The sequence below is a fragment of the Lepisosteus oculatus genome, chromosome 9, assembly GCF_040954835.1.
Source record: "Lepisosteus oculatus isolate fLepOcu1 chromosome 9, fLepOcu1.hap2, whole genome shotgun sequence".
NCBI classification, from domain to species: domain Eukaryota; kingdom Metazoa; phylum Chordata; class Actinopteri; order Semionotiformes; family Lepisosteidae; genus Lepisosteus; species Lepisosteus oculatus.
The window spans coordinates 8,808,280-8,833,918 of record NC_090704.1 but is presented as its reverse complement, the minus strand read 5'-3'; the positions used below and the strand labels follow the sequence as shown (position 1 = coordinate 8,833,918).

General features: G+C 36.2%; 2 protein-coding genes across 6 annotated transcripts in view; one reads left to right on the top strand and one right to left on the bottom strand.

Annotated features, from left to right (window-relative positions):
* Nucleotides 1-2,014: 2,014 nt before the first annotated feature.
* On the bottom strand, nt 2,015-16,354 carry frrs1a (ferric-chelate reductase 1a). Its single transcript, XM_006634635.3, has 16 exons — nt 16,163-16,354; nt 12,833-13,031; nt 12,141-12,289; nt 11,340-11,434; nt 10,742-10,880; nt 10,275-10,457; nt 9,919-10,017; nt 9,073-9,220; nt 7,140-7,253; nt 6,688-6,803; nt 5,827-5,913; nt 4,822-4,919; nt 4,181-4,239; nt 3,735-3,878; nt 3,095-3,153; nt 2,015-2,944 (listed from the first exon to the last, which is right to left on the bottom strand). Exons 2-16 carry the CDS (start codon nt 13,029-13,031, stop codon nt 2,852-2,854), a joined length of 1,782 nt encoding a protein of 593 aa, XP_006634698.2. The 5' UTR covers nt 16,163-16,354; the 3' UTR covers nt 2,015-2,851.
* A 764-nt stretch (nt 16,355-17,118) lies between these two features.
* The window catches only part of agla (amylo-alpha-1, 6-glucosidase, 4-alpha-glucanotransferase a), a 30,349-nt gene continuing 21,828 nt past the window's right edge, over nt 17,119-25,639 (top strand). For 2 of the 5 annotated variants that reach the window (XM_015355081.2, XM_015355085.2), the window contains exons 1-8: nt 17,119-17,176; nt 18,254-18,403; nt 20,216-20,426; nt 21,322-21,491; nt 22,557-22,760; nt 24,597-24,778; nt 24,894-25,005; nt 25,377-25,503. In XM_015355081.2, coding sequence (XP_015210567.2) covers nt 18,322-18,403; nt 20,216-20,426; nt 21,322-21,491; nt 22,557-22,760; nt 24,597-24,778; nt 24,894-25,005; nt 25,377-25,503 — 1,088 coding nt within the window. In that variant the 5' untranslated portion in view covers nt 17,119-17,176; nt 18,254-18,321. Of the gene's footprint in view, nt 17,177-17,322; nt 17,615-17,635; nt 17,656-17,951; nt 18,179-18,253; nt 18,404-20,215; nt 20,427-21,321; nt 21,492-22,556; nt 22,761-24,596; nt 24,779-24,893; nt 25,006-25,376; nt 25,504-25,639 lie in introns of those variants that run through there. The other 3 variants (XM_015355082.2, XM_015355084.2, XM_015355083.2) reach the window with 3 other exon arrangements.

The following is a 25,639-nucleotide window of genomic DNA, read 5'->3' as shown; positions in this document are numbered from 1 at the left end:
CATATAGAACAGCATATACAGTATAAAGTTCAGATGAAGTGCAAGTCTAATCAATATAACATGCAAGTGCAATCACGCACTAAGCATCAAAACAAACCTTTTATTCTTAACACATTCACAAAAGTTTTGGGGGAATTTGTTGATTTTTTTGTAGCAGGTACATTGTTATTTTATTGAACAGACAGGACGCAGGTACATTCATTATGCTGATTAATATTGGTCATCAACAGGTCTGATTAAGAGGTAGTCAACAAGTTACTATGCTAGAAGAATGTGCTTAATTATTGGAAGCAACACAAGCTGTTCATCCATGATGAATCCTTGGCAGCAGTGTGCAGATGCTGTCTAATGCGATTCTGTTCCATTCTTTTCATAGACTCTGAACAGGCATGGTGTGTTCACTGGTCTCTGAGCTGTACATACCACACATCATTCCAGATCATCCCAGAATTGTTTAAGGAGGCTCCAGTTTGTGCTAAGTATGGCATCCATGCTATACTGTAAATGTAATGTTGTCATCTCACAAGAAAGTATTTGTTACACAAGCAGCATGAGGACATATATTGACCAGAACTTAACCAGGCTCTCAGTTTGTCATCAGTCACTACATCTGGACTTTTCTAGAAACTAAACACTGCTGCACAAATCATCACACTTGGGCCTCCCCATCAGAATTGACCAGGTGTTGTAAAACATGCCGTTCAGAGGTGTGAGCCCTGCCAGTACCTGGATGGGAGACCTCCTGGGAAAGCTAAGGTTGCAGCTGGAAGAAGTGTTTGTGGGATCAGTAGGGGGCGCTCACCCTGCAGTCTGTGTGGGTCCTAATGTCCTGTATGGTGATGGGGACACTATACTGTAGAAAGGTGCTGTCCTTCAGATAAGACGTAAACCTGAGGTCCTGATTCTCTGTGGTGATTAAAAATCCCAGGACATTTCTCGAAAAGAATAGGGGTCATAATCCCCATATTTGCCCACTGACAGTTGAAGTGTGGTACTGGTGCACTTTGGCTGCCGTCGCATCATCCAGGTGGATGTTGCACATTGGTAGTGGTGGAGCGGAGTCTCCATTACCTGTACAGCGCTTTAGTGGAGTGTCCCGAAAAGCACAACGTAAGTGTAAGGATTTTTTTTTTTTAAACATGGCCTCCCAGATCATGTCCCATCACCTACTTACTGTTTGGCTGTAACATCTTGCCTGGTTACAGATAGCATGGCGTGAACAATCCAGACAGCAAGCAACAGTGTGCAACTTAGTCCACCCTCCAACACCAATGAAATGAAGGCATTGCTCCTTTGACAAGCATATTGGTTATTTTCCATATTCTTCTTTCTTGATTTTTCATGAGTCTGGATATTCAACAGATTAAATCACCTCACCACTTGTGCCCAATCAACTCTCTCACCAATGAGGTGATTTAGTGATTACGCAACAATCACTGGAATATATGATCTTGAAAGATGATTTAATCAAAATGATGCCAAAAACATTTAATCAATACTCCAAAACTGTAGACTTTATTTTTCTAAAAACAAACTTGCATACACAGTGTGATGGTACTTTTGAAGTACCATCAGTATAAAAGATTTTTTTTAAATTACAAAAAGGCTGGAAATGCAACAAAATTAAGCCAAATAAAAAAAACATAATAAATAAAAATAAAATAATATCATGCAAACATGAGTGTGGATCCAATACAGCCAGGTAGACACCGTTTGAGTTTCTCCACTTAAATAGGTTCAATTTGCAAATTACTTTACCTCTCTGAGAATTAAAAATATTAACGCAATACTTTTGTAGGAGCTACTGAAGAATGTAATGCGAACAGATGAAAGAGAACAGATGAAACAGCTGAGCCTGAGTAAGTGCTAAAAAGAGGCTGCATAAATATAATCAGTAACCTGGCAGATTAGTAATGAGATGGCAGCACAAATTCAGTTCATAATAAAAGCCATAAGGCACCCTTCTTTATTGAAAACAACCATTGAAATAAAAATGCAAAAGAAGGCAAAAAAATCATTTTAAAAACTTGTTTATTTCTGTTAGAGGTTTGGTTGAGTCGTATTGAAGACACAAAGTGCATTAGCCCCATTTGGGCTACATAGACTTTATTAAAGGATTAGGGTCTGAAGACCTACTGTTGAAGTACACAGCACCACTGACTTTCACATCTTAACTGTAGGCACCTCCAATAAAATTTATCTCTGTTCTCCACAAGCATTAAAATCTAGAATGCACGCGTTTTGAAGGCTTATTTTTTCTCTGCTGTTGTGTTTTCTTTTTGAAACACTAAAACAAAAGTAACAATTCTGTCGACTGGTTGTGAAATAAATATTAATATCTAGCATGATACAACCTTTCCTATATTCTGTCATGCTATTATATTTTCCCAATTTTTCTTGCAGAAATGGTATTTGAAATAAAAACTAAATCTTACAAAGTCATATACTCTATATCAACACCTATTCCTTAGTTAACCACAAAAGGTTACTGACTATTAGTCAACTTTTATGCATGTAAAGGCAGCATTAGACTGAGTGCAATTCTTAGTTGTGGAAAAATGTCAGATTACAGACCTATACCTCAGAATTAAAAATAATTCTATTTATGCTTCCAACTCATTTGATAATACCTGTACATTCTTTCCTTAGAAGCACATTGCTATAAACACAATATTTGTAAACACCAGGGCTATCCATTCTTTGAGGTTTTGTTCTGTCCTTTTATAAAATTCAACCACATGCTCCTCATTTCTGGTGGCTCTTGAGGGAAAGTACAACTGTATCTCACTCCAGGAGCTGACTGATTCTTCAACCAAGGAGGTAGGAGGTCAGTTTCTTTATAAGCTTCTTTTCACATGTCATTTATGGCAATCAAAAGAGTAATGAGAAATCCCAGATTTCCGCAGATATAGACTGCTAAAACAATCTTCTTAAAGAGGTCACCCTATAAGGAGGACAAAAGTGTTAATTACGTAAAAGAGCTAAAGAATTGTCCATCATAAATATTAGTTTTTTTTTTCAAAAATGTAGAACACTGCCTGTAAGACCTGCAAAATTTCTGTCTAGTTAAAAACAGATTTCATTGCATTCTTACCTCTGACGCCTCTGAAGATGAATGTATAATTTCCTCTTCATCATCTGCAACATTCTTAGCTATAAAGAAGTCCCATTATTAGATCAATTACCAGAAATCTTTCCATGATAAAATTCCCTAGTTCTAGAAACCAAATAAGTGAGTGAGCAAGTGTGTATTTAATCAATCTGTTTATGTATAAAACTCAGTCCGTACTGATAATAGAGAATAAGCACATTTCAAATGCATACAATACAAAAGAAAGCATTTTGTTGACAATCCTGTTTATTATGAAGACAATAATCATTCTTTTCAATATGAAGTGAGATGCTGAAAGTGACATTTACGCTAGATTAATATTCATCCCACGCTCGGTGTAAAGTGACTGCAATAAGAAGGTACTTTACTGCTCTTTGTGCAGTCTTTCTGCACTAAATGGCACTTACACCTGCCTATGAATTATCAACTGCGCTCCAGAAAATTTAACATCAAATGCCATGGAAAAATAACATTCATTTGTGAAACGTAATTAAGACTCTTCCGATATTTTCTTTTTATACTACAGTATATCACAAGGAAACAAGAGACACAAAGGTCTGCTTTAAGAGGAAAACTGTATCTGGAATTTGTAGCAGGTTAACATGGGGAAAAAAAGACCAACCTTTATGAATCATGTGGTAGTTGTGTATCTCCAAAACCAAATCTGCAGCAACATCCCACACTACAAACCCACACAGCACAAATGTATCCCAAGGGCTTGGAAGATCCAGAGCTTGCTGATGAACTCCCAAGAACATAGCTGCAACTGAACAAGAAGAAGTACTGTTTTTTATAAGAGATTATATTGTGGAGCTAGTTTTACACAGTGTTTAAGTGTTTATTATTTCTCATGTCTATGCCAGCAGGGAACATCTCTTAAAACGCCAATCAAACTTGGCTTATAACTAAACGAAATTCTGAGTTAATAGCATAGAGTTACCAGACACCAAAACAACAAACACGGCAAAAGGCCGCTACAAAACAATTTTGTGATAAAGAAAACACAGTGTTAGAAAAAGTATTGTAATGCAGCACATGGAAATTCTATCTATAAAACATTGGACTTACCAGCAATTATCCTAGCAATGGTGCCTGCACTCCAATGCATCCAGTTAAAGATGTACCTTCTGAGGAGGAGAAAAGAGTTGCACATTGTGTTTATTTGAAATACTTATTTTTCTGAACAGTTCTTCCTCCCTCCGCCTTATATATTTAAATTGTTTTCAACTTCACTTCAAAAGAACGCACTAAACAAATGGGCTGTCCATAAACGGGCAGTTTACCATAAATTGTTAAGGTCAACTTCAACGTGTCCAGTTTAAATGCAAACAGCAGAGCAAAAAGCTAGTTATTGCTAGGATAAATCCACATTTGATTTCAGATCTGTTACAAGTATAAGAATTGGTAAGCCTAGGCACCTCTGCTTGTCATATTCCCTTGAAAACCACCCTTCATATATTATAAGCACCACTTTAGGACAACAATAGGATATGTTGGCATGCATATAGGTATATATTAGCACAGCTCTTACTTCATAATCACTTATTCATGCTACTAAGAAAGCAACCCACAAAATGCATCTTAAGTAAATCAGGATGTAAGTCAATGTGTATTGTGCACACTGTACTGAAGTATTATAAAAGAAAACAACATAGGTAAGACAGGTGCAGAACAGTATAACTATATGTTTTTTTTCTTTATATCTTTACCTCAAGGAATCAGGATGTGGCCTTAAAATAGCCATGAGGGGCTGGAGAAGAGCAAGCGCCATAACTGTACAGCCAAGGAAAGGGTGGGCACCTGCATGCTGCACATGACACAACAATAATGAGAGATTTTGTTATTTTTTCACCCATGTTAGCATTGGCTTGATTGCTTCCTCACCAATCAGATCACTTAAAAGGTATTCCTACTGCTAGTAAAAGTAATGCTGTAGTGGGATGGTAGCAGCAGTGAGGGGGTAAGTATATGCCGCATGCTTGACTCAAAGCCCTTGTCCTCATCTACTGCTGTCTCAACCACTCTACACCCCCGTCCCACTCTCTACACTCCTCCTTCCCCTCCACCAGATGCTCTATAATCCTTCCCTCCTCCCACTTCCAGAGCCTGTTCATTCTCCGCCTTTGCTGCTCAGTGGTAGAATGAACTACCCACAGTAATAAATACAGCTGGGCCCCTGACCACCTTGTGGCACCTGCTCAAGCCTCATCTATACAGACATCATCAGTGATTTCTCAGATCTCAGTTACATTCCATATGTACAGTACATGTTTGGCTCTCAAGTCAGTGATGTGACTGTGCAATCTTACTGTCTACATTCACATTGCCTAGAGCAGAGCTTACATTGCACTTCAATATTGTGCTTTGAACTTTATTTTATTAACTTGTGGTGTGTACAGGATTGTGATTACCTAAAGTAAATTTAATCTTATCTTAAGACACGCTAGGTGAGGGCGTCCGATTACACAATTCAGCACAATATTTTCATTTGGTAGGAAACAGTGACCTCTGCTGTTCACACTGCGAATAGCACAGTGAGCCAAGGCAGAGAAATCAGGTCAGATGAAAATGAAGCGATTGTGTGAAACCGAGCAAATTTAGTTTAAATATTGTGTCAGCACCACAGCTGTTAGGAGATCTATAGCTAAGTGAAAATGAAGATGGGATGCCAGGGGTTTTAAATGAAAATCATACAGAGACTCTTCAAGACTTACGTGACTCCAGCCACCTCTGTAGGCAAAAGGCAAAACAAAGGCACAACAGGTGAGTAGCACTGTGGAGGTCATTAAGACACGATGCACCTAACAAAGTCAAGATTAAAGGAACACGTAATTAAAACTTATTTTAAATAATGTTTCTAATTAGCACCATGATAGCGTAATTATTGCAAGACCACTGCTAGTTATACCGATTCATTTGAGGCTAAAGGAAACAGGTAATTGAAGCCAAGTGTCTAAAACAAAAGCTGCTACAGAGCCAAATACTAGTAGGTAGTTCATTTAAACGCATATTAAATGTGAAAGCAACACGCTGTCCCAGCTGACACACAATGTACAAAAGATGTGACACAACCTCTCACAACACTGACAGATGAGATGTACAGTGAATCACCACAAATCACAGACCTGGAAGACTGTATCAGAGACATCCAACACAGTAAAACTAACCAATCATCGTTAGTAATATTAATGTATCTCTACTGGTCACACTAAACTTAATATATTATTTGCATTTTGTATTCAAAACATTGTCATACATTTGCGGTGCACTTTGTACGACACTTTCTATAAGAGCAATTTCAAACTCCCCGGAAAAACAGAAAGAAATAAGGAGACACCATTGTGATATGAAAAATGATTACCTAATGATGTCAGTGAAGTTCTAAAAATTTTTCAAATTCTGTTTAGCACACATTTTCATAATAGCTGCAACCCTAAGTAAAAAATAAACTTTGGAGGTGCTCATTATTATGGTCAAAAGTCTCATTTCTGAACCTTAAATTTAAAAGTTAAGTTAAATTTTGATGACTATGCATGAATTCAAGTTTTCTCTCAAAGATCTTCTAAATCTCTCACCTGAAACCATATCTGCTCACCAAACAGTCTGCTCTCTGGCCACAGGGGTTTAAAAAATCGAGCAAAAATGACACCAATGCTAACAGTTGATATCCATGCAACAAGCATTAAAGCACCTGCAAAATTAAGAGAGTCATTTCAAGTGGAAGAATTCCAAGAAGAAACCTGACAAAGTGCTTCCAAACCCTGCAGTGTTTGATAAACAAGCTATTAACTGTGTACATTGATTGTAATTCCACATAAATGCATACCTTCCATGCACACTAAATATTTAACCTCGACTTCAGAAATGCAAAATATTAATACTGCTTAAGAGCAAATACAAAACTGGTTATGATGTAGATCTCTGATAAAGAAAGATAAGAAATGTATAGTCAAATTAAAACTGAAGCAAACTTGGGTACTGTATTTGATAGATACAACACTTTTTTATTCTTCCAGGACATACGTACCATGAGCCTTAATAATTAAGGGAGACCGTGAGCCAACTAAGTTGCCAGGTAGTCCAGAAATAACCTTCTTTTCTGATGAAATCAGAGGCTGACGGTTATGCCTGTGAATCATCCCTTTAATTGAGAGGAAAATACTTAAATTACTTTCACAAGAAGGACTCACATGATATAAGTTGATACAAATTTCCAAAACTGAAGTGATTAGGATTTGCACTTGTCAAAAACTAAGGAAGTTGGTTGAAAACAAAATACTGTAGGTTCATATTATATATATTTAGCACCTTTTGTGAGAATGGTTGCTGAAAACATTTATATTTCATAGATAAAAGTTAAAACAATCATTAAATAATGTAAAATATTTAAAAGCTATTACAAGCTAAAAACAAATTTAAAATACTGTAAATACTGTAATACCTCAAGACTGGCTGTCTTGAGGTATTATCTTGGAAGCAAAAAAACTGCAGGAATGGAGAATTCATAAACTCTGACCTCATTAAGTCATGTAAAAATCACTTTGTCAGGAGCTTTATTGTTTTATGAATGATTCTATCCTGCAAGTCTAGCAGTTAAGGTTTACTTAATATAATCTGTAATTTTATTGCTCAGTAAAAACACAGGTGAACACAAATCACAATTTAATATTTGCAGATGCAATCTGAAGTTAAGCACAATCAAAACACTACAGTGAAACTTATACATCAATAGCTCATTTGGCACACACTTTAAATAATGAGCAGTGATGTTTGTTGATTATAAGAAATAGTATTACTCTCTAGGGAAACAAAATAATAAGCTCAATTCATGTAATTTCATAAAACTACCAGGTGTCCAGTGTCTCATATTTAGGTTGAGTCTAACTAATCTGCATAACTATATAAAAAGGCATGATTTTAAAACATTTTTTGTATGAAAAAATGCAACAACCCCCCCCCCCCCCACTTTAGTAATAATGAAGATTTATTGGCTGTTGGACACCTGTGAGAAAAATTGCCTGGAAAATAAGTTGTTCCACTTCAAGAACAATTTTGTTTTAAAACTATTTTTTAACTAATTAATTAATTAAAAATAGTCTGACTCTAGACTGGCACATACATGATCCATCTGCATAATAATTTTCAGACTGCTGTGACCACACCACAAAAAATTCAAAGAAGCATTAGGTTGACATTAACAGAATGACATAGTTTGCATGACATGATCTGCATCCTTTGAGGTTGTTTAGGGGCAACATGCTGACAGATGGGAGACTAAATGTCTGAACATCTGAGGTAGCTGATTTATTCACCAAGTTTCCATTCAGTGGGAAAATGGCTCTGTGTTTATACTGGGAGGAATCTCCTTTCACAGAGGAATGTCTTTAGTGCAGATAGAGGATATTTTTAAGCATCCATGATAAAATATATCGAATTCTAAAAAGTGATTATAAAATAAACAAAAGTTATTCTATTCTGCAAAAACATTCCACAGTAGTCCACCCAGAAACTAATCAGATCTATCATGAATACTGCCAGGATTGTGTTAAAACTCAGGGACAGCATACCTAACTTTGCAATGTTTTCATTTTAAGTGTTTCACATTTTATACAGAAAAAATATATTATATATTATGTTTATATTTAAACATATAGTGCATAACTGAATATATTTTTAAAATATATTATATAGAATGAGTTTGAATAAGTCTTGCATATTTTAAATGCATCAGTAAACAATTCTCAGTGTTGCAGTTCTGTTTAAAATATGAGACGTTTACCTTTGCTCAGCTGTGTCAATAAAAGGCTGAAGGTAAAAGACCAATTACATCAATACTGACCTAAGTAAAAAATACCAGACTTTCTCAGCAGTTAGAGCACTAGTCATTCAAGAGAGATTCACAGGAAATGTAAGAATTAATTAAGCTTAAATGATTGTGTAGACGCTACAGCAACACTCACCATGCTCTGCTTTACCACTTGCTAAGAATATGTAGTAACTCGTATCAAGATTAAACCTGTGCTCCTCTCCTGGGATCTGAATATTCCTCTGAAATGTACACTGAATAACCCCATCTGACCACCTCCATGCCATATTCCTCAATGTGCTCTACAAAACATATATAAAATTGTAAAAACGGACACATCATCGAGGATATCAAAGGACATTATCAAGACATTATCAGTGTGTCAAAAATTATTTTAACAAAATTGCTCAAACTCTATGTTTGTGATTGTCTAGGGAAACAAAAAACATAGCTATGGAAAAGTTTAAGCATCTTATGTGCAATCACAAGTTACAAAATAAGCATGTTGTTAGTAACATGTACTGAAGTTCTCCACTAAAGACTTCTGCTTATACAAAAACTTTGTATAGATAAGTATCAAACTTTCAAACTTTGAACAGATAGTTTAGATTATATGCATGAAAGAAAACCAACAGTGTCACTTTGCAATATTTAATTCACGTTGATCACAAATGTGATGTCAACAGCTCAAAATAAACAGTCAATGAACAGCACACATGTAGCTACTCCATGAAATTTGCCGATTAAATCTAATTGATAACACATTCTCAGGTGTTTCTTATCATTAAATTATTTTTTCCCTACATTCTGAAAAGTTAAAGGCTCAACCTACGAAGAGAAACTGTCAAAAAATGGCACCTATTTCAGTAGAAAATCAGCACAGAATATCTACATTAAGAAGGATAAAACAATCTGTGAAAAGAATACGTAAATACAGTACAGCAGTGTAGCTATAGTATGTGATTTCAGTACTTTTTTTAGGATTTAGTTGGTCCCCTACCTGTAACTCTACTTCAGGATGGGTTCGGCCTGTGACATATGCTGGATTTATGTCCACATATTCATTTCTTCTAACACATAAATATACATCGTCATCACCCTTTAGACAAAAAGAATCAATTAGAAGATCAATTAGTTGTATGAATCATAATAACGTTCCATCCCCTGCTGCAGACAGCTCACTGGAGGTGCAGAGCATAATCAAGATACTAGCCCAAAGCTAGGATGCTCATTAATATTAAAAAATATATTCTCGGTGAGAAATCAAGTCTCTTGGGGGGATAAAGAAGTGTTTTACTTCTTTTCATCATGATTCTGATGCTTAAGGCATGAAGTAATCTTGGTATATTCACCTACCATCCATTTGTCATGTGACAATGCAAAAGAAACATATCCCTCAGCAGGTCCACTGAGTTCAAACACCACTGACTGCTCCTGGCCAGCGAATGAGAGGAAATGGCACTTTGGATCAGTCTCTGGATCACAACCAACTGGATCACGCAAACAGGACTTTGTCCTGCCACAACCCTTTGAGGTAAACTGGGTAAAGAAAAAAAATGATTAGCTCTCTAATTCATGCTACACAGAAGAACATGAATAGCTGCCGAGTACAAGTTAAAATGTTCGTGAAATACAGTGAAAAATTAACATGTAGTACAGAATGACATTTCTGGTGATTGGAGTATTTAAAAATACACTCTTAAATCTTAAAATCTTTGCTCCTTTGCAGGACTCCCCAGAAAATAAAGATTGGGTATTTAGTAAGATGTTTCTTAATTAGTGATCACAAAAAATAACACAAACACAAAGAGGCTTAAACTTACTGGTTTTGTAAGTGCAGATGGATGTGTTGTCTGATCAGTAGCTGAAGTTGGCAGGACTGGAGGACTCACATTGTTCTGAGATACAACTGGGCCTGGTATTTTGACCCAGAAAACATCATAGTGTTGAACAACTGTAGCCCTGAAACAAAAGATTTTCAGCAACAAATTCCATATGCTCGATTTATGTCCACATATTCATTTTTTTGTAACATACTGTAAATATACAGTGTCATCGGCCATAAGATACAAACAATCAGTTAGGAGATCAATGAGTTGCATGCATCAAAATAATGTTCAATGTTCTCCATCAATTATCAGAAAGTCTCTTATTCCTGTACATAAAGCTGTACTCTGTACAGAACACCAGTCCATCACAGGATAGACACACACAAGCACAATTGAGACATACTAATCAACCCAGATTAATAAAATACACACAAACATATGGAGAGACATGTTCTTTTATTCTACTGTATGAAAGTTAAAACATACCCCCCAAAAAAAGTTAAAACATCCTTTCTAACAGTGGTCTTGTTATATTTAAGTCAAGCCAAGCAACTAATTTTTTTAAAAGTGGAGAATATAAGGAAGAACTCACAGAAATTGGACGGAAGGTGGAGAGTTTTTAGGCGCATTCCAGATTACTTTGATCTCCATCTTTTTGGACTTACTGGTATGACTAACTGCTGATCCCTGAAAAGAAAAGTATTGAAGCACTTCACCTAAATGAAGAATATTTTCTGTCTAAATTATATTATGAAATGCTGCTATGACATTAGGGTATCACTATATTTATCCATCCATTTTCTAACAGCTTTATCCAACACAAGGCCACGAGGGAGCTGAAGTCTATCCCAGCAAGCAACGGGCACAAGGCAGGATACACCTTGGACAGGATGCCAGTCCAGTGCAGGGAACACATTCACACCAGAAGCCAATTAACTCACCAGCATGTCTTTGGACTGTGGGAGGAAATAGAAGAACCTGCAAACAAGGGGGAACATGCAAACTCCAGGCAAAATGTACCCCAGGAACTGGACCCAGGACCACAGTGTTTTGAGTCAGCACTGCTAACCACACTGCCACCATGATGCCCGGATATCACTATATGCATGTCAAAATCACCTTTTTAATTTGCTTTTAATTCCCAAATCAAAAAAGAAGAACAACTAAAGCATAACATCCATTAAATTCTAAATTTGCTGGAATTGTACTGATTAAAAACACAACAGAAATGTAGGGGCCCCAACTGGATCTATTACACATTTAAAGCCTCTCAGTAATTATTGCTATAAAAACTGATATGAGTCCTTCAGCAATAAAAGTAAATACATCACTCTTTCTCCAATACAAATTCCACAGTTCTTTAAGGTGAAGGATTTTTAAAGCGATATTATACCTTTGTGCTCCCACAGTTTAAAAGCTGCGCATCAGCATTACTAAGAAGGCTAAATGATCCAACTGCATCAGCACTCAGATTTGAGGTGTCCCGTGCTTGAATGAGAAACCCTTTAAAAGGCTCTCCAGGTGCAGATCCAGAGAGAGTGACTAGGAATGAATAAGAATTCAATTTCAAGACAAGAAACTGTAATTCCACAAAATTAGCTTAATCTTCAATATTCCTATTCAGTGCTGAAGGAACATGGAACCCCAAATTTACTTTTGTCGTAGCTATCTGGAGCTTACGGTTAAACAAAAAAATAATTTCTTAGATTCTATTTCTTTATTATAAAGATCTAAATTTAAAATCTAAAGTTTGATCAAACCTCACTGAAAAGTAATACACTTTACAATACAAAAGCTGTGTGGCTCCATCACTACTAAGTTCTGATTAATAGATTCTGATATAATGAACTCACTATTGATTTGTTACAGGAAAACAGCACTGGAAATATTTTCATTTCTAGTAGGGTAGTGCAATTAGTTTTTTTCTACTTTCAAAACTAGAAGTTAGAAAGCAAATGTAAAAATAAGTTCTGCAGTATTAAGACCATCCTTTCTTAATTAGATATAACTTAGATATAATTAGATAAAAAGAAACATGTTTCTTAAGATATTTACATATAAGTGAATCTGAATCATTCCACATACCTCTGATCTGATCACCAGGACTGAAGTGATTTTTATCAACAGATATCTTGTAGGGACTGGCCTTTGTACTACGAGCATGACCATGGCCTGGTCTCATACTTTTACAGGATTTCGATACTTTCCCATTACTATAACCAGCAACAGTGTTCAAGGAGAGAAACACAATGAAAAAAAAGACACCTGCCATGTTTAAGTCCATCTGAAAATAAAAACATATTCAATGATTAAAGTTATGTCTTCATACAGTACTTAATCTATAATCTAAAGATATATAATCTATATATATATATTGATTTTAAGAGCTACAGACAGGAGTTACTGTGCAGTACGGTTTCTGTATAAGTATACCAAGTATTACAGGTTCTGTGTACGTATAAGTACAGTATAACATTATGTTTGAATTGCAGTTTGAAGCCAAATAAAAATGGTTAACATCATATTTGTAAATAATCAGTTTTTCAAGGAAAAGAACCTGGCACTCAGTGATCAGTTGATTAGTGTTGTCTGGACTTTAGTGATCTTGTTTTGCACTGGGCGTTACAAGAGGTTCACCACTATGGAATATGACATAGCCACCAAACATTCTGGACAATATAGCCAATACAGGCCTGTAAATGAGGGTGGAGAGATGGTTCACTAAAGCCACTCGCTAAGTGGCTCTACTATGTCTAATAGGTATGTAGTTGGCACAGCTCAGATCATGTAAGAGCTGTTTACAGTGCTCTCCATGACTACTTACCAATTAGAAATGTGTTGCTAAGCCAAACCAAGACAAGGCATGGCCTAAGAGAGCAGCTGTGGTGAACTAGAAAGATTCCTATTCACATATAATGAACCTTTTCCCTTGGACAGGGCAGTACAATTAAGAAGATGCCCAACAATGTAACAAAATAGCAAGTGAAGAGGTGAATGTCCTGTCTCTGATAAACAAGACACTGTACTGTATGTGAATTCCACCTTCCTCCAATTTGACCTCCTCTTTAAAGACTGAAACATAAGTGACAACAACCAGAGCATAGATGAGACTGGTAGTAAATAGAGGGACAAAAGGTCGTATTTGTTTTATATTTGATGGAAGCTTAATTTCCTTTTAGTACCTCTCAGGCAGAGCACATGTCTCTGAAATGCATTTAGAAGAATTGCATTTTATACTGACCCCCTAATACTAATAAAAGGTCCAATTAAGAGATTTCACAAAGGATTCTAATGAAATGAAGATTGTATTATTCAACTTTTTTCCAATTATGGACAACGCACACAGCATGTGCTAAATAAAAATAACACTTTTTTCCACAAATACTTCTTCAATTTAGAACTTCTCATATTCAGGCATGCATGAATCATCTCTGTTTACATAAAAAAGCAAAACTTTTAAATCTAGTGTGAAACAACATGAAAGATGTTGGTCAATTTTTCTGTACAATCTTGAATACCTGGAACAGAGTTCAACCCCAAAATTGCTGCAGTTATTTCTTTCCAAGTTACTGGTAAGAGGCATCATAGTTTAAAATAAGAAGACAGTGAAGTTACTCTTTTAAGGGAGCAATTACAGCACTGCTTTATCTATTCTGGAACATTAAAATAAATTAAATTTAATAATAAAGCACCATGAGAAATGTGACTTTTTGGATGTTTTTGACTCCACTTACGTTTAAATGTGTATCTTCAAGCTGATTCTTGAACAATATCAAAAGCTCTGTCTGTCTGTAATTTTTCATTAACTGCATTTTATCAGGGATCTAAGGGCAAGTCTTCCTGCCTTTATCAGTATGATTCTGAATTATATAATAAAAATGTAAATAATTCTCTAAATGTGGAAAGACTGCAAGGAGTCTCATTTTGACAAGCCTTGGTTAAAGTTTTACCAGTTCTGGAAAGAAATTGGAAGCCTGCTCTTCAAATCTTATCTTGTAGGAAAACAGGAACACTGTTCTTATTTTGTTGCTGTTTTATCAGCTATTGCAGTTAAGTGTACTGGTCTGGCCGTAAAGATAAAGCTTATAACAACCTAATTTCAAGTTTCTCTGAAAACCAAGTACACCTTTGCCTTAAACTATATTAATTCAAACATAATTCAAATTAATGTGAAGTTATTTCAAACTTGAAATAAACTAATTTGGAATATTTTTTAGGTATTAGTAATAGTAATTGAACTGAATTTTTGAAATGGGTTTTAACATGATTCATGCTAATCTTAAACACACTGAAAATGCTGTAAATGACTATTTTGAACCTACGTAGGTAAGCTCATTATTTGTTCATGTCCAAACAAGTTATACTGCAGACTAGTATTACTAAACACTATGTGGCAAATTTTAAAAAAATCTTAAGTTTCTTTAAAAAGAAAGAAATAGAGGCACAATGAGAGCAAACGTCTCATTTCATTAAGCTAGGGGGCCTGCAGTTATGTACCAAAACAACACTTAAGAGCTCTTTTCTTAATATATCTTTATAGGCAGTGGTTTTACAAGATGTGACATGTAGAAAAGTTGGAATATTGTGTGAATCCAGCTACATACAGTAATAATGGAACTAACAGTCAACTATTCATTAAGATGATTTTTTAAATTAAAAGCACTCTTTTTCTTAAATAAGGTATATGTGTGTAATTCTATCTTAGTCTTGTTTATTATCATGAATAGTTCTCTGTACTTGGGTTAATGTTAAAGGTAAACTTCCTTTGAGCAGATTTCAAATAATATATAATTTCTGTTTCAAAATCATGTTTCCATTAATCTGAAAAACACAGGAATTGCTCATTATTGTATCTAGCTGTTTAAAAGACACCAATGCTTTAGTAGTTCAGATAAATCATTTATCCTTATTAATTTTTCAATTAAATTTTAAATGCTCAACATTATTATTAACGTCCAAACTCTTTGCGAAAGCCTTCAAGGAACCCTAAACTGTAAAACATATTCATCCAATTACTGTAAAGCGCTAGGATACTATTGTAGATACTGTATAATCAAACATCCAACTTATTTTCATTTCTTAGATGACTGAAAGTCAGATCAAATATTTTACTGGCTCAAAACCACGAAAAGCAGAAAGGTTTAAAAAGAATGAACATTTTAGATTCTGTATGTTCTACTGCGCGTCCATTGATGGGACACAACGGATGATACCTTTGATTACCTGCATTTCAAAGTCAGAAGCATTACACCTGTCAATGATACCAATTCGGGAAGTAACTGAGAACACGATTAGAAGATGTGAGTGTATATTGCAGCTCGTAAGACTTCACTTGTCTCAGAAGAACAAAATCTAAAATAACGTCTTTTGAAATAATACATATGATTTAAAAAATTGTAAATGTCATTCTCTCACCTTGCTTGTGCAGTCTCCTTCACTGTTAAGGAAGTGCAAAAAAAAACACAGCAGCCCATTCAAGGAGTAGTAGTGGCAGGGGCGGTCCTTCTGCGACTGGCTTCGTACGTAAGGGATGTGGAGCTGTCTCAATCATATCACGTTCCCCACAGTCCTGGCGTACAGCAGTAATTGCCTGCAAGTCGTTTGTGAGCTGTGCCCCCTGGCGGAGCTGAGCCCAAAGGATAACCTGAGAAAGGGCAAGAGATGAAGGTTTAATGATTATTGAGCGCTACAGAGTCCTGAGCTGCGTTTTTCTGCTTTTCAGCTGCTTCTCAGCTGCTTCTCTGTTCTTCGGCGTCTAACGAAGAGTTTGTCTTTAGAGGGAGGTGGAGACTGAGCCGGGCCATTCAGAGTACTGTTAAGGCTTAAGGTTTAGCTACATGCTGGAAAGGGACTAATAAACATATCATGCATAAACACTCGAGACGAAGGCGTCAGAAAATAACCAGCAGCGGTTCTCTGGATATAAGGAAGAAGCTGAAGTAACTGGAAAAAGCCGATGTGGCGGGGGGTACCATGCAAACTCCACATATAATGTACCACAGTCTGAAGTCAAACCCAGGACCAAAGCGATGTGAGAAAGCAACATGCATTAATTTCATGTTTTATTAAGTTAAGTGCAACTGATTTGAGAAGAAAAATGAAGTTCCCTCCCTACATTGTTCCTGAGGAATACTTTCAGTTTTCAGTTTCAGTTTACATGTATGTCTAACTTAGGCGACGTGATGTATTTATCTGTTTCTAAGCGTGCATGAAAGCGTAGGTGGAAACAACAATGGAAAACCAAGGTATTTTGGCAGATGAATGTCCCTGAGGGAAAAATGGTCCTGCAAAAATCAGATTTTTAAATCGTCTATTAGAAACAGTACGGTAACGGCGGGTAAAAGGTTGCGGAATTAACGCCACGCCTCTCTCTGCAGCGTCTGGAACAGCTGATCCTGCTGCAGCTCAGATAGAACCAGGAAAAACAAGGTGATTCTGTGCAGAATCAATTATTTTTCAATGCTTGGCTTTTTATATACGGTGTGAAAATTAGTTGCATGTTTTTCTGTGTTGTTACTCTTTAAAAACGTTTTAGCGGACATTCGTCTTAAATATGCGCGTTCATGTTGAGTCCAACGTTATGCACAGGGAGATAGTGTCATATTTGCACGGTGGGGTGAATTTAATGTGAAGCTTCATCGGTCAGGACAGTTAAAATAGCCTGACCTTCTACAGCTGAATTCCTGACCTTGGGAGATGGTTAATTATGGCTGCGTGGTAGCTGCTCGGTGGAGCAGACTCTGTACGAGTGTAGCAGGGATGTGAGCTGTTTGCGGTGCGACTTAGAGTAGAGGGTCTTGGGTTTTTTTAATTGGCCGGCACAATTAGCGCTTCCTGATTAATTCAGACTCAAGATACAGATCACAGGTGTGTTTAAAAAAGAGTTTTGCACGGATGTTCTGAAGAAGGTATCACTATAACTTCGGGGCTTCTTATAGACGTTTTAATGGTTCAGAAACTTTTTTTTACCACGCAACAAGTGTGCGCATTAAAAAGGATGACAAAGTAAAGATCGGTAGCAAGATTGTAGCCTGTTGTTTAGATTAGAGTGTTTCATTTGAGTTTATTGATACGAATGTGTTTACAAAGCAATGTGTTCTGCCTGTATCTATTTGGGGACTGGGGATGAAGGACATTTGGAGAGGTTTCTTCGATTTAAAATGAGATGTTAGCACCTAAGCTGCACGCGAATGCTGAATGGGTGAAGGACAGTTATTTTTAGAAAGCAGAATAGCACCTAACAGGCTGTCTGTCTCAGTATTGTAGAACCGGACAACAGCCAAAGCCATTATTACAAACGGACCGCAGATGAAAGGATCTGTCATTTACTGTACCTAGAGTGTTCAATTCACACTATTGAACTTGCATTTCGACTCTCTCTCTCTCGCAGTAGAAAATAGCTGCTTATTCCGTCTCTTGGGCATTAAGGATGTAAGTAAAAATAGATTATGAAAGTGCTTTCTTGTAAATAAATGTAAGTGTTCGACCCTTTTCTTTTTGTTAAAGGTGGTCTGCTGGAATCCCAGTGTATCATTTCCTTTGTGTGAAGGTGAGCCTTGTGAAGGACAGCAAAAATGGTGGCCAGCAAGCAAATTAGGGTTTTGCTTCTCAGTGATATGGAGAAGCTTGAAAGGACCCTCTTTAGACTGGAGCAAGGTAAGAACATTTTCCTATAGCCACCCCCATGCTTTGCACAGAGTTTTGTAATGGGTGTGCAAATATTATGCATTGTGATTTATTGGTAGAACTTTTCATTTTAAACTCTGTGCAAAGAGCAAAGAGATTCTGTTACAGCTCGGGAGCAGTCGTGCATGGTTATTTTAGAAATGTTTCGGTTAAGAAATATATTGTTCCTGGAAGTGTTCTAAGGTGACATGAAATGGGACAGGTACTGAGTGCTGCACTCAGAAAAAGTGTTTGAACAGTTCAGCCAGAGACGCATAATCTTCATTTAAGAAAAAAAGATTAATTGAGATTTTGCACATTAAAACCCACTGGACTTTCTTATGGAACTGTTATACAGTTGATATTGTTAAGGCAGTTTTAAATTTCAGTAATGTATTTCAGTGCTGCTATTTATAGACGTGCATAGAGCTTCTTGTCTCTGTGGATTAATGTGAGTGTAGTTTAATATTTAAAACGGTCATGTTATTGACATATTGTAGAGGGCTTCCTTAATTGTGAAAAGGAGTAGAATTTTATTGATTTATTAAGTCAAATAAAAAGGAAAACAGAATTGGATTGCAGAATATGAATTGTGCATTCATATAATCTGGTCCTCAGTTTTTCCATATTAAAAAAAGTCAGGTCAGAAATAGCTTGTCCACCATAAAATCAGGTATTTTCAAATCAAGTAAACAAGTTCATTTAAAAAAAAACAGTATTATGAATACAGTGTACACTTAGTTTACCTATGTTTTTTTTTTTTCCTGAAACAAGTGTGCACTTGTTGAAGTTGAAGAAGCTGGGTGTTTTAAAAACTATCCAGAATCTAAATGTTTCTAAACTTAGTTCTTCAGACATGGTATTTGAAATTACTTGATATTACATAATTTCCATTCATTCAGAAATTTCCCTCCCCCTGACTTTTACAGATTAATAAGATCTACTTAAATTCACCTTTGTCTAATTAATCCATTTAGCATATCTTTAACAAGCCTCAGCTAAAACACCTGAAGAAGGAGAACTGTCTTCAGTGTTAATGAAATACTCCTCAGTTACACAATATTACACAACTTGGTTTTTACAGCTATTACTCAAGCAATGCTGAATTTACTTTCTTCTAAGAGTTTTTCTGTAGGCATTTTAATGATAGGTATTTAATTCTTAAATGTATTTGGTAAATTCAAGAAGGATGGAAATCTGGTTCAGAATGCATATATCATTTATTTAGACAAAAACCGAAGATGCGTTTATTGGATATAAGGAGCTAGATAAAGAGTTGTGAAGGGGACCGTGTTAATATTAAGAATAGAATGAAAGTTGAAATTCAGGTTGCAAAAAAACACTGATGAAAGCTATTGAAGACAAAATAGTGTTTTATTCAGAACAATTCTTGGTTCTGACTGCACACAAGTACGTGCAAACCTTTCTCCATCCTAAGCAAATCTGTTTTTTTGCTTGTATCAATTTAATATGGGCAGGAAATCAAGCTGTTGCCTCAGGCATGACAAACAGCTGTGGAACAAGGCCAGACTCAATTTCAAGTCTGGGTTTTGGCACCTACAGTATTTCACACAGAGGACACTGGAAAAGTACAGAGTAGTTTAGGCCCAGAGCCTTATAACTCGATTTCATCAACAGAAAAATGTATATAGTGAGCGTTAAAAACTAAATGCCTTTCAGCAAGCCCGTGGAATGAATTTCAAGGTGTGGTAAACCTTGTTTGATATTTTTGTAATGTGTACTGTATATACTGTATATTGCAGATGTGCTTCAGTATTGCAGAAGTTTATTTTTTGTTTTAAGGCTATGAGCTTCAGTTCCGATTAGGCCCTACGTTGCAAGGGAAGCCTGTGAAGGTCCACACGAACTATCCACTTCCTGGGGAGCAGTTTAAACGCCATAATTTTAGGACATTGGATTGGTTTAACCCAACTGGAAGAGAAGATGATTCTGATAAGTTTTGTAAGATTGACCTACAGATTGCAGGATCTTACCAGTATTTTTTTGAGTATGGGTAAGTTGCTATTGCTGTTTTTCCTGATTCAGTCTGTTTTAAATTTGAAAGTTGCCAGTCGGATTGGTTATAAATCTTTAACTGCTGCAGTCACTTACCCTCTGTCAAAGCAAAAGTTAAAGGGGAACTGCACTCCCAATTTTGCAGACCGGTTAGTAACTCTCAGTAACAAAATAAATAAATTGACAGTATAGAAAAAAATGACAAATTTCAAATTAAGCACAAAATCGTGATCTTTGTAAAAATACTGCATCGCCATGTTGTCTCAAACTGCTGATCTCGCCACAGGAGAGAGCAAGAGTTTGCGTGAACTGTGACGTGGTGACCCTTCCTGCTCTCTTGTCAATGTAATGACTAATGTGATGTACAGTACAGGATGTATAGCTGATATTTCACCGCAGAAAGTTTCCAGCGTAATCTGCATGCAGAGTTAACAAATAGGTTCATTTTATCGGCAGAAACGTCTTGAATTTCAGAGCTATATTTCCATCGGTTTAAAAGAGATGTATTCACAAGCCTGCTTCTTTACAACGTAATAGGGCTGCTTCATGTCACCAGATGTTTTGTTGCCTCGTTCTGAATGGCTTAATTCGGCGCTGCACATACCTGGAAATTATTCTGTTCTATGATATAAATTGGAGGTTTTACAAATGTATGTGTATCTGACTTTTATTGTGGTTTGTGGTGCACTCATCAATTCTGATTCTTTCTAACCCTGAAATATAAAAATAGCTTTGCAGTTCCCCTTTAATAATTTCATTGTCCCCAAATGCTTTGTTTAATAATAGTCTGGTGCATGGTAGATTGAGCATAGTCCTTAAAGTCTATGCCAGGTATTCTAAATTGTGCTTGACAGGATGCTCTGAATGGTAACATATTGAAATATTCTTTAAAGGAAAGAAGAGAAGAGAGGTGGAGGATATGTGGTTGTTGACCCTGTGTTACGAGTTGGTGCTGATAACCATGTCCTTCCACTGGACTGTATTACCATTCAGACTTACTTGGCCAAGTGCCTGGGTCCCTTCCATGAGTGGCCAGACAGACTGCGAGTTGCCAAAGAATCAGGTAGGGACAGTATACAGCATACAGTTTACAAGTATAGTAAAGAAATGTTTTTTACTTGTGGGGGTGTCAGTGTCTGTATGACACACGTATTATTACACTGTATACTGCTAATCCACTTATCCCCTTTGAAGGAGCTCTGGTATTTTGTTTTAAAACCCAGGTTTAAAATGGTGTCCCAGTTTATGCTGAATTAAATTATTAAGATATTGGCAGTAGTTCTTTATTTTACCAGAAAAAGACAAGTCATGAAATTTTAAATAAACTAAATAAATTGGAATTCGATAAAAAAGAAATAACATGTTCTCTACTAGTTTTGACTTCAAAATTTAGACATGAGTTAAATCGGTAGGTTTAACGAACATACGAAATATAAACTACAAATCTATTATTTAATTTGGCCTCCTGCCTGGAAAAACCTTCATCAAACACAATTCAAATATTTTGCCTGTAGTTTTAGGTTGGCCAGAGTTTTTGTTTAATCTGGGCTGTAGTTTTGATCTTTAGACTTGGAAGGTGTAGAAACCAGTGATGACAAACATTGAAGAGTTCTTTGTTAATCCCAGTGATTTCAGTAAACTTTTCAAAACATATACATCAATTTTGGCATTCATTGTACTGCACCAGTATTTACATTACTTTCTGACCCTGAATAACTGCATGCTGAGTTTGTTAAAGCATCTCTAGGGTAAAGGCTTTGGTTTAATTATTAACCAGTTTCTTTTGGATATAGGTACAACAAAATTTAGATCTGTGTTTTTGCTTTTCATTATTTTTTTACCATATGTAAGCGATTCAGTTGAGATTGAATATGAATGGTCATATCAGCTTTCTGAAACTTAAAGAATAACTGCACTGCCAGATTTGCAAAGTCATTATTTCCAATTTGTGTTGGAGGTGTATTTAAAATTGATTTTTATATTGCTACAACTTTATTTAAATAAAGCATTATTTTTCAAAGCCATTTACTTTTCAGATTGGCTTGGAAAGATGAGATGATTGAACTTATCTATAAAACAATGCATATCATCTGCTGAATCTACAGTCTTTTTCTTTTGTGTCTTGTAGGGTATAACATGATTCATTTTACACCACTTCAGACACTGGGTTTATCTCGGTCATGCTACTCCTTAGCTGACCAGCTAGAGCTGAACCCAGATTTTTCAACCTCGGAAAAAAAATACAGTTGGGCAGATGTTGGCAAACTAGTGGAAATGCTCAAGAAGGAGTGGAATATGATTTGCATTACAGATGTGGTTTACAATCATACAGGTATGTAAACATCTGCATGCCAATCTGAGAGAGGATTCCCTGTGTCATTGAGAGCCTTTGAAGAAAAAGCTATTCAGGTTTAAAACGGATCAATTTCATCCTGGAGAAACATGACAAAACATTTTAATCAAATATTCAATAATTATTAACAAATGTACTAACCTCTACACTTTAAAGTGTGTAGAACATAAGCAAAATCCCTTGCTGTGTGCCGTCGGATAAATCAAAGATTTAGAAAGGAATGCCTGGTGGAGGGAAATAAGGAAATCCTCTTTGTTCCTCTCCCTGATAATAATGTTCCTTGTATCTCTGCTTATCTCACACTTCCATCATCTTAAATGTAATATCTCTTCCCATTCCTAATTGTCCTGGATATGTACACCTTCTTGGCAAATGCATAATAAAAAGATGTTGCAGTGCATGACTGATATTCAAGGATGATTACTGTTTGGTCCTGGTGTTTACAACTTACAGGATGTTCATAGCCTGTACTTAGAATGAGCACAGCTACTGTTAAAATAGCCTTTCAGAATACCATGAAGCTTAATGAGATGAATGCAATTGGCTACTTAGAGCAGAGCTGTAGCCAAGCTACAGTACAGAGTGGGAAAAGATCAGCTGTGTGTGACCTGCATACAGAACACTATGCTAGAAAAGCCCCACTGAATGCAGAATCTGTTGTTGGTGAGTGTCTGAAACAAGGTGCTACTTCATCTTTAAAAAAAAAAGTTGGTCTCCAAGGAGAAATTTGCAGAAAAAATATTCTGCAAAAAATAAACATTTTTTATGCTATGCATGCACGAATTTGAACATTCACTGAAAGATTTCAGCTAAGAATTCAAACCCTGTCCAATCTATAATTGCAGATTCTTTCTTCTAGTGGTTGGTTTTGTGCTACAATTCCCTGCTGCACCTTAAACTCTCTACTTTGGCTAAAAATTGATTTCATACTAGGTTTTGTGGACTGACACACCATTGACGCAATTTGCACAATTTTGTGCTGTTTGTATGGATTTTCAATAGGTGAAGATCACCATTTATTGCCACAAGAGATTTTCATTTACTAGCTACAGTGCTAGACTCTATGGTGAAATGAATATAGGGAATATGTCTTTTGCACCAACATGATTTGCACAAGAGGAGCAATGAAACTCCTCTTGGCTTGAGCTTGAGTCCAGTGTTTTAAAGGTCATGCACTCAGTGAAATACAAGATGTTACTCAGTTTAAATTCCAGGTTCTGCTCTGAGTCTTAGTTGAGGAAACTAAATGTAACCACTATAGGTACAGTGTCATTCCACACAGCTTGTGTATTATTAATGTGCAGTCGTTTATCAGGTTATCAGCTGCTAATACAGTACGTAATCTACTACAACATAAATTTCAATTGCAGTCCTGTTTTCCCCACAACTAGAGTTATACTGTTTCTGTCTTTAAATGAAAGAGTACTTTTTTTAAATGAAAATACAGCATTGAACAGCCACACAACTGCTAGAAAATGTGCATCATAAGATGTGCCTGTTGCATTTGCTCTCAAATCCTAATTTTGCAATTGCTCTTTTTTGTTTTCATTCTGTGCGTTGAGCTGCAGAATACTTTAGTAAAGTGATATACAGGGTATGGATTATTTCACTACAACACAATGCACATTAGCATGCAGTAGCCTAAAAGTTATAATTTAGTAATTTGACATCTCTGCGAAAATCACATCATATTTAACTTTTGATTGCAGTACAAGTGAAATACCAACTTCATTGATAAGGTCATTGTAGTCACTATTTGTGGGAGTGGAGTTTTGATATGTGTTTTTGCTCTTGATCCCTTTCTTTTATATGCAGCTGCCAACAGTAAATGGATTCGGGAACACCCAGAGTGTGGCTATAACCTTGTCAACTCTCCTCACCTTAAGCCTGCCTGGGTGTTGGACAGGGCAATATGGCACTTCACTTGTGATATAGCAGATGGGAAGTACAAAGACAGGGGTCTGCCTGCTCTGATTGAAAATGATCAACATTTAAATGTAAGTTATTATTTCCACATTCATGAAACCTCATCCAAGGGCAATAAGGCTGCTGATTGCCCCCAGGTAGCCCATTTACATGTTTTTGTACAATGTAAGATTCTTTTCTGTACAGGCTATTCGCAGAATACTCTGGGAGGATGTCTTCCCAAAGGTTAAAGTGTGGGAATTTTTTCAAGTTGATGTGGAAAGAGCTGTGGAGCAATTTCGAGATCTTCTCATTAGTGGTGAGTGGTAGTGATGTTAAATTACTATAGTGATACTATAAAGCTCTGCTAACTTTTGTCATCCACTGTAAAATGATTGTAATTTATCAAGGAATATTGTTAGCAAAGCATTAGAAGATGTACTGTAAGTGAATGGGTTAAAAGCTTTAAGAGCACAGATGCTTTGATTTCTCAGCTTGATCAACTTGTAGGAAGTAAAAGATAACCCAGATCTCCACCCTTCTACTGCTTATTGCAGTTCCCATTTAACATTAAAGTGCATCTTCATAAGCCATTTAATATTGATGTTACATTTTCAGTTATTAACAAATTAAGGATCAATTTCTTTTTTTTTCTAGGCTGATTTTTTTTTTATATTTGCTTTTATTCAGGCGGTCAGGCGGGTAAACACAAGACTGATACTAAACAGCATCTCAGGATTATCCAGGATCCACAGTATAGACGGTTCGGAAACACTGTGGATATGAACATTGCTCTGGAGACATTCATTCCACATGGGTAAAGTTCAGATGTTGGGAGCTGAATTACCTATGCGAAGTGCTTGGAGTTTTCAGTGGGATTTTATTTGGCGCGTGCTGTGCTTGTAAACTTACCTATGACCAATTGCTTCCCAGTTAAAAATAGTAAAAACCTG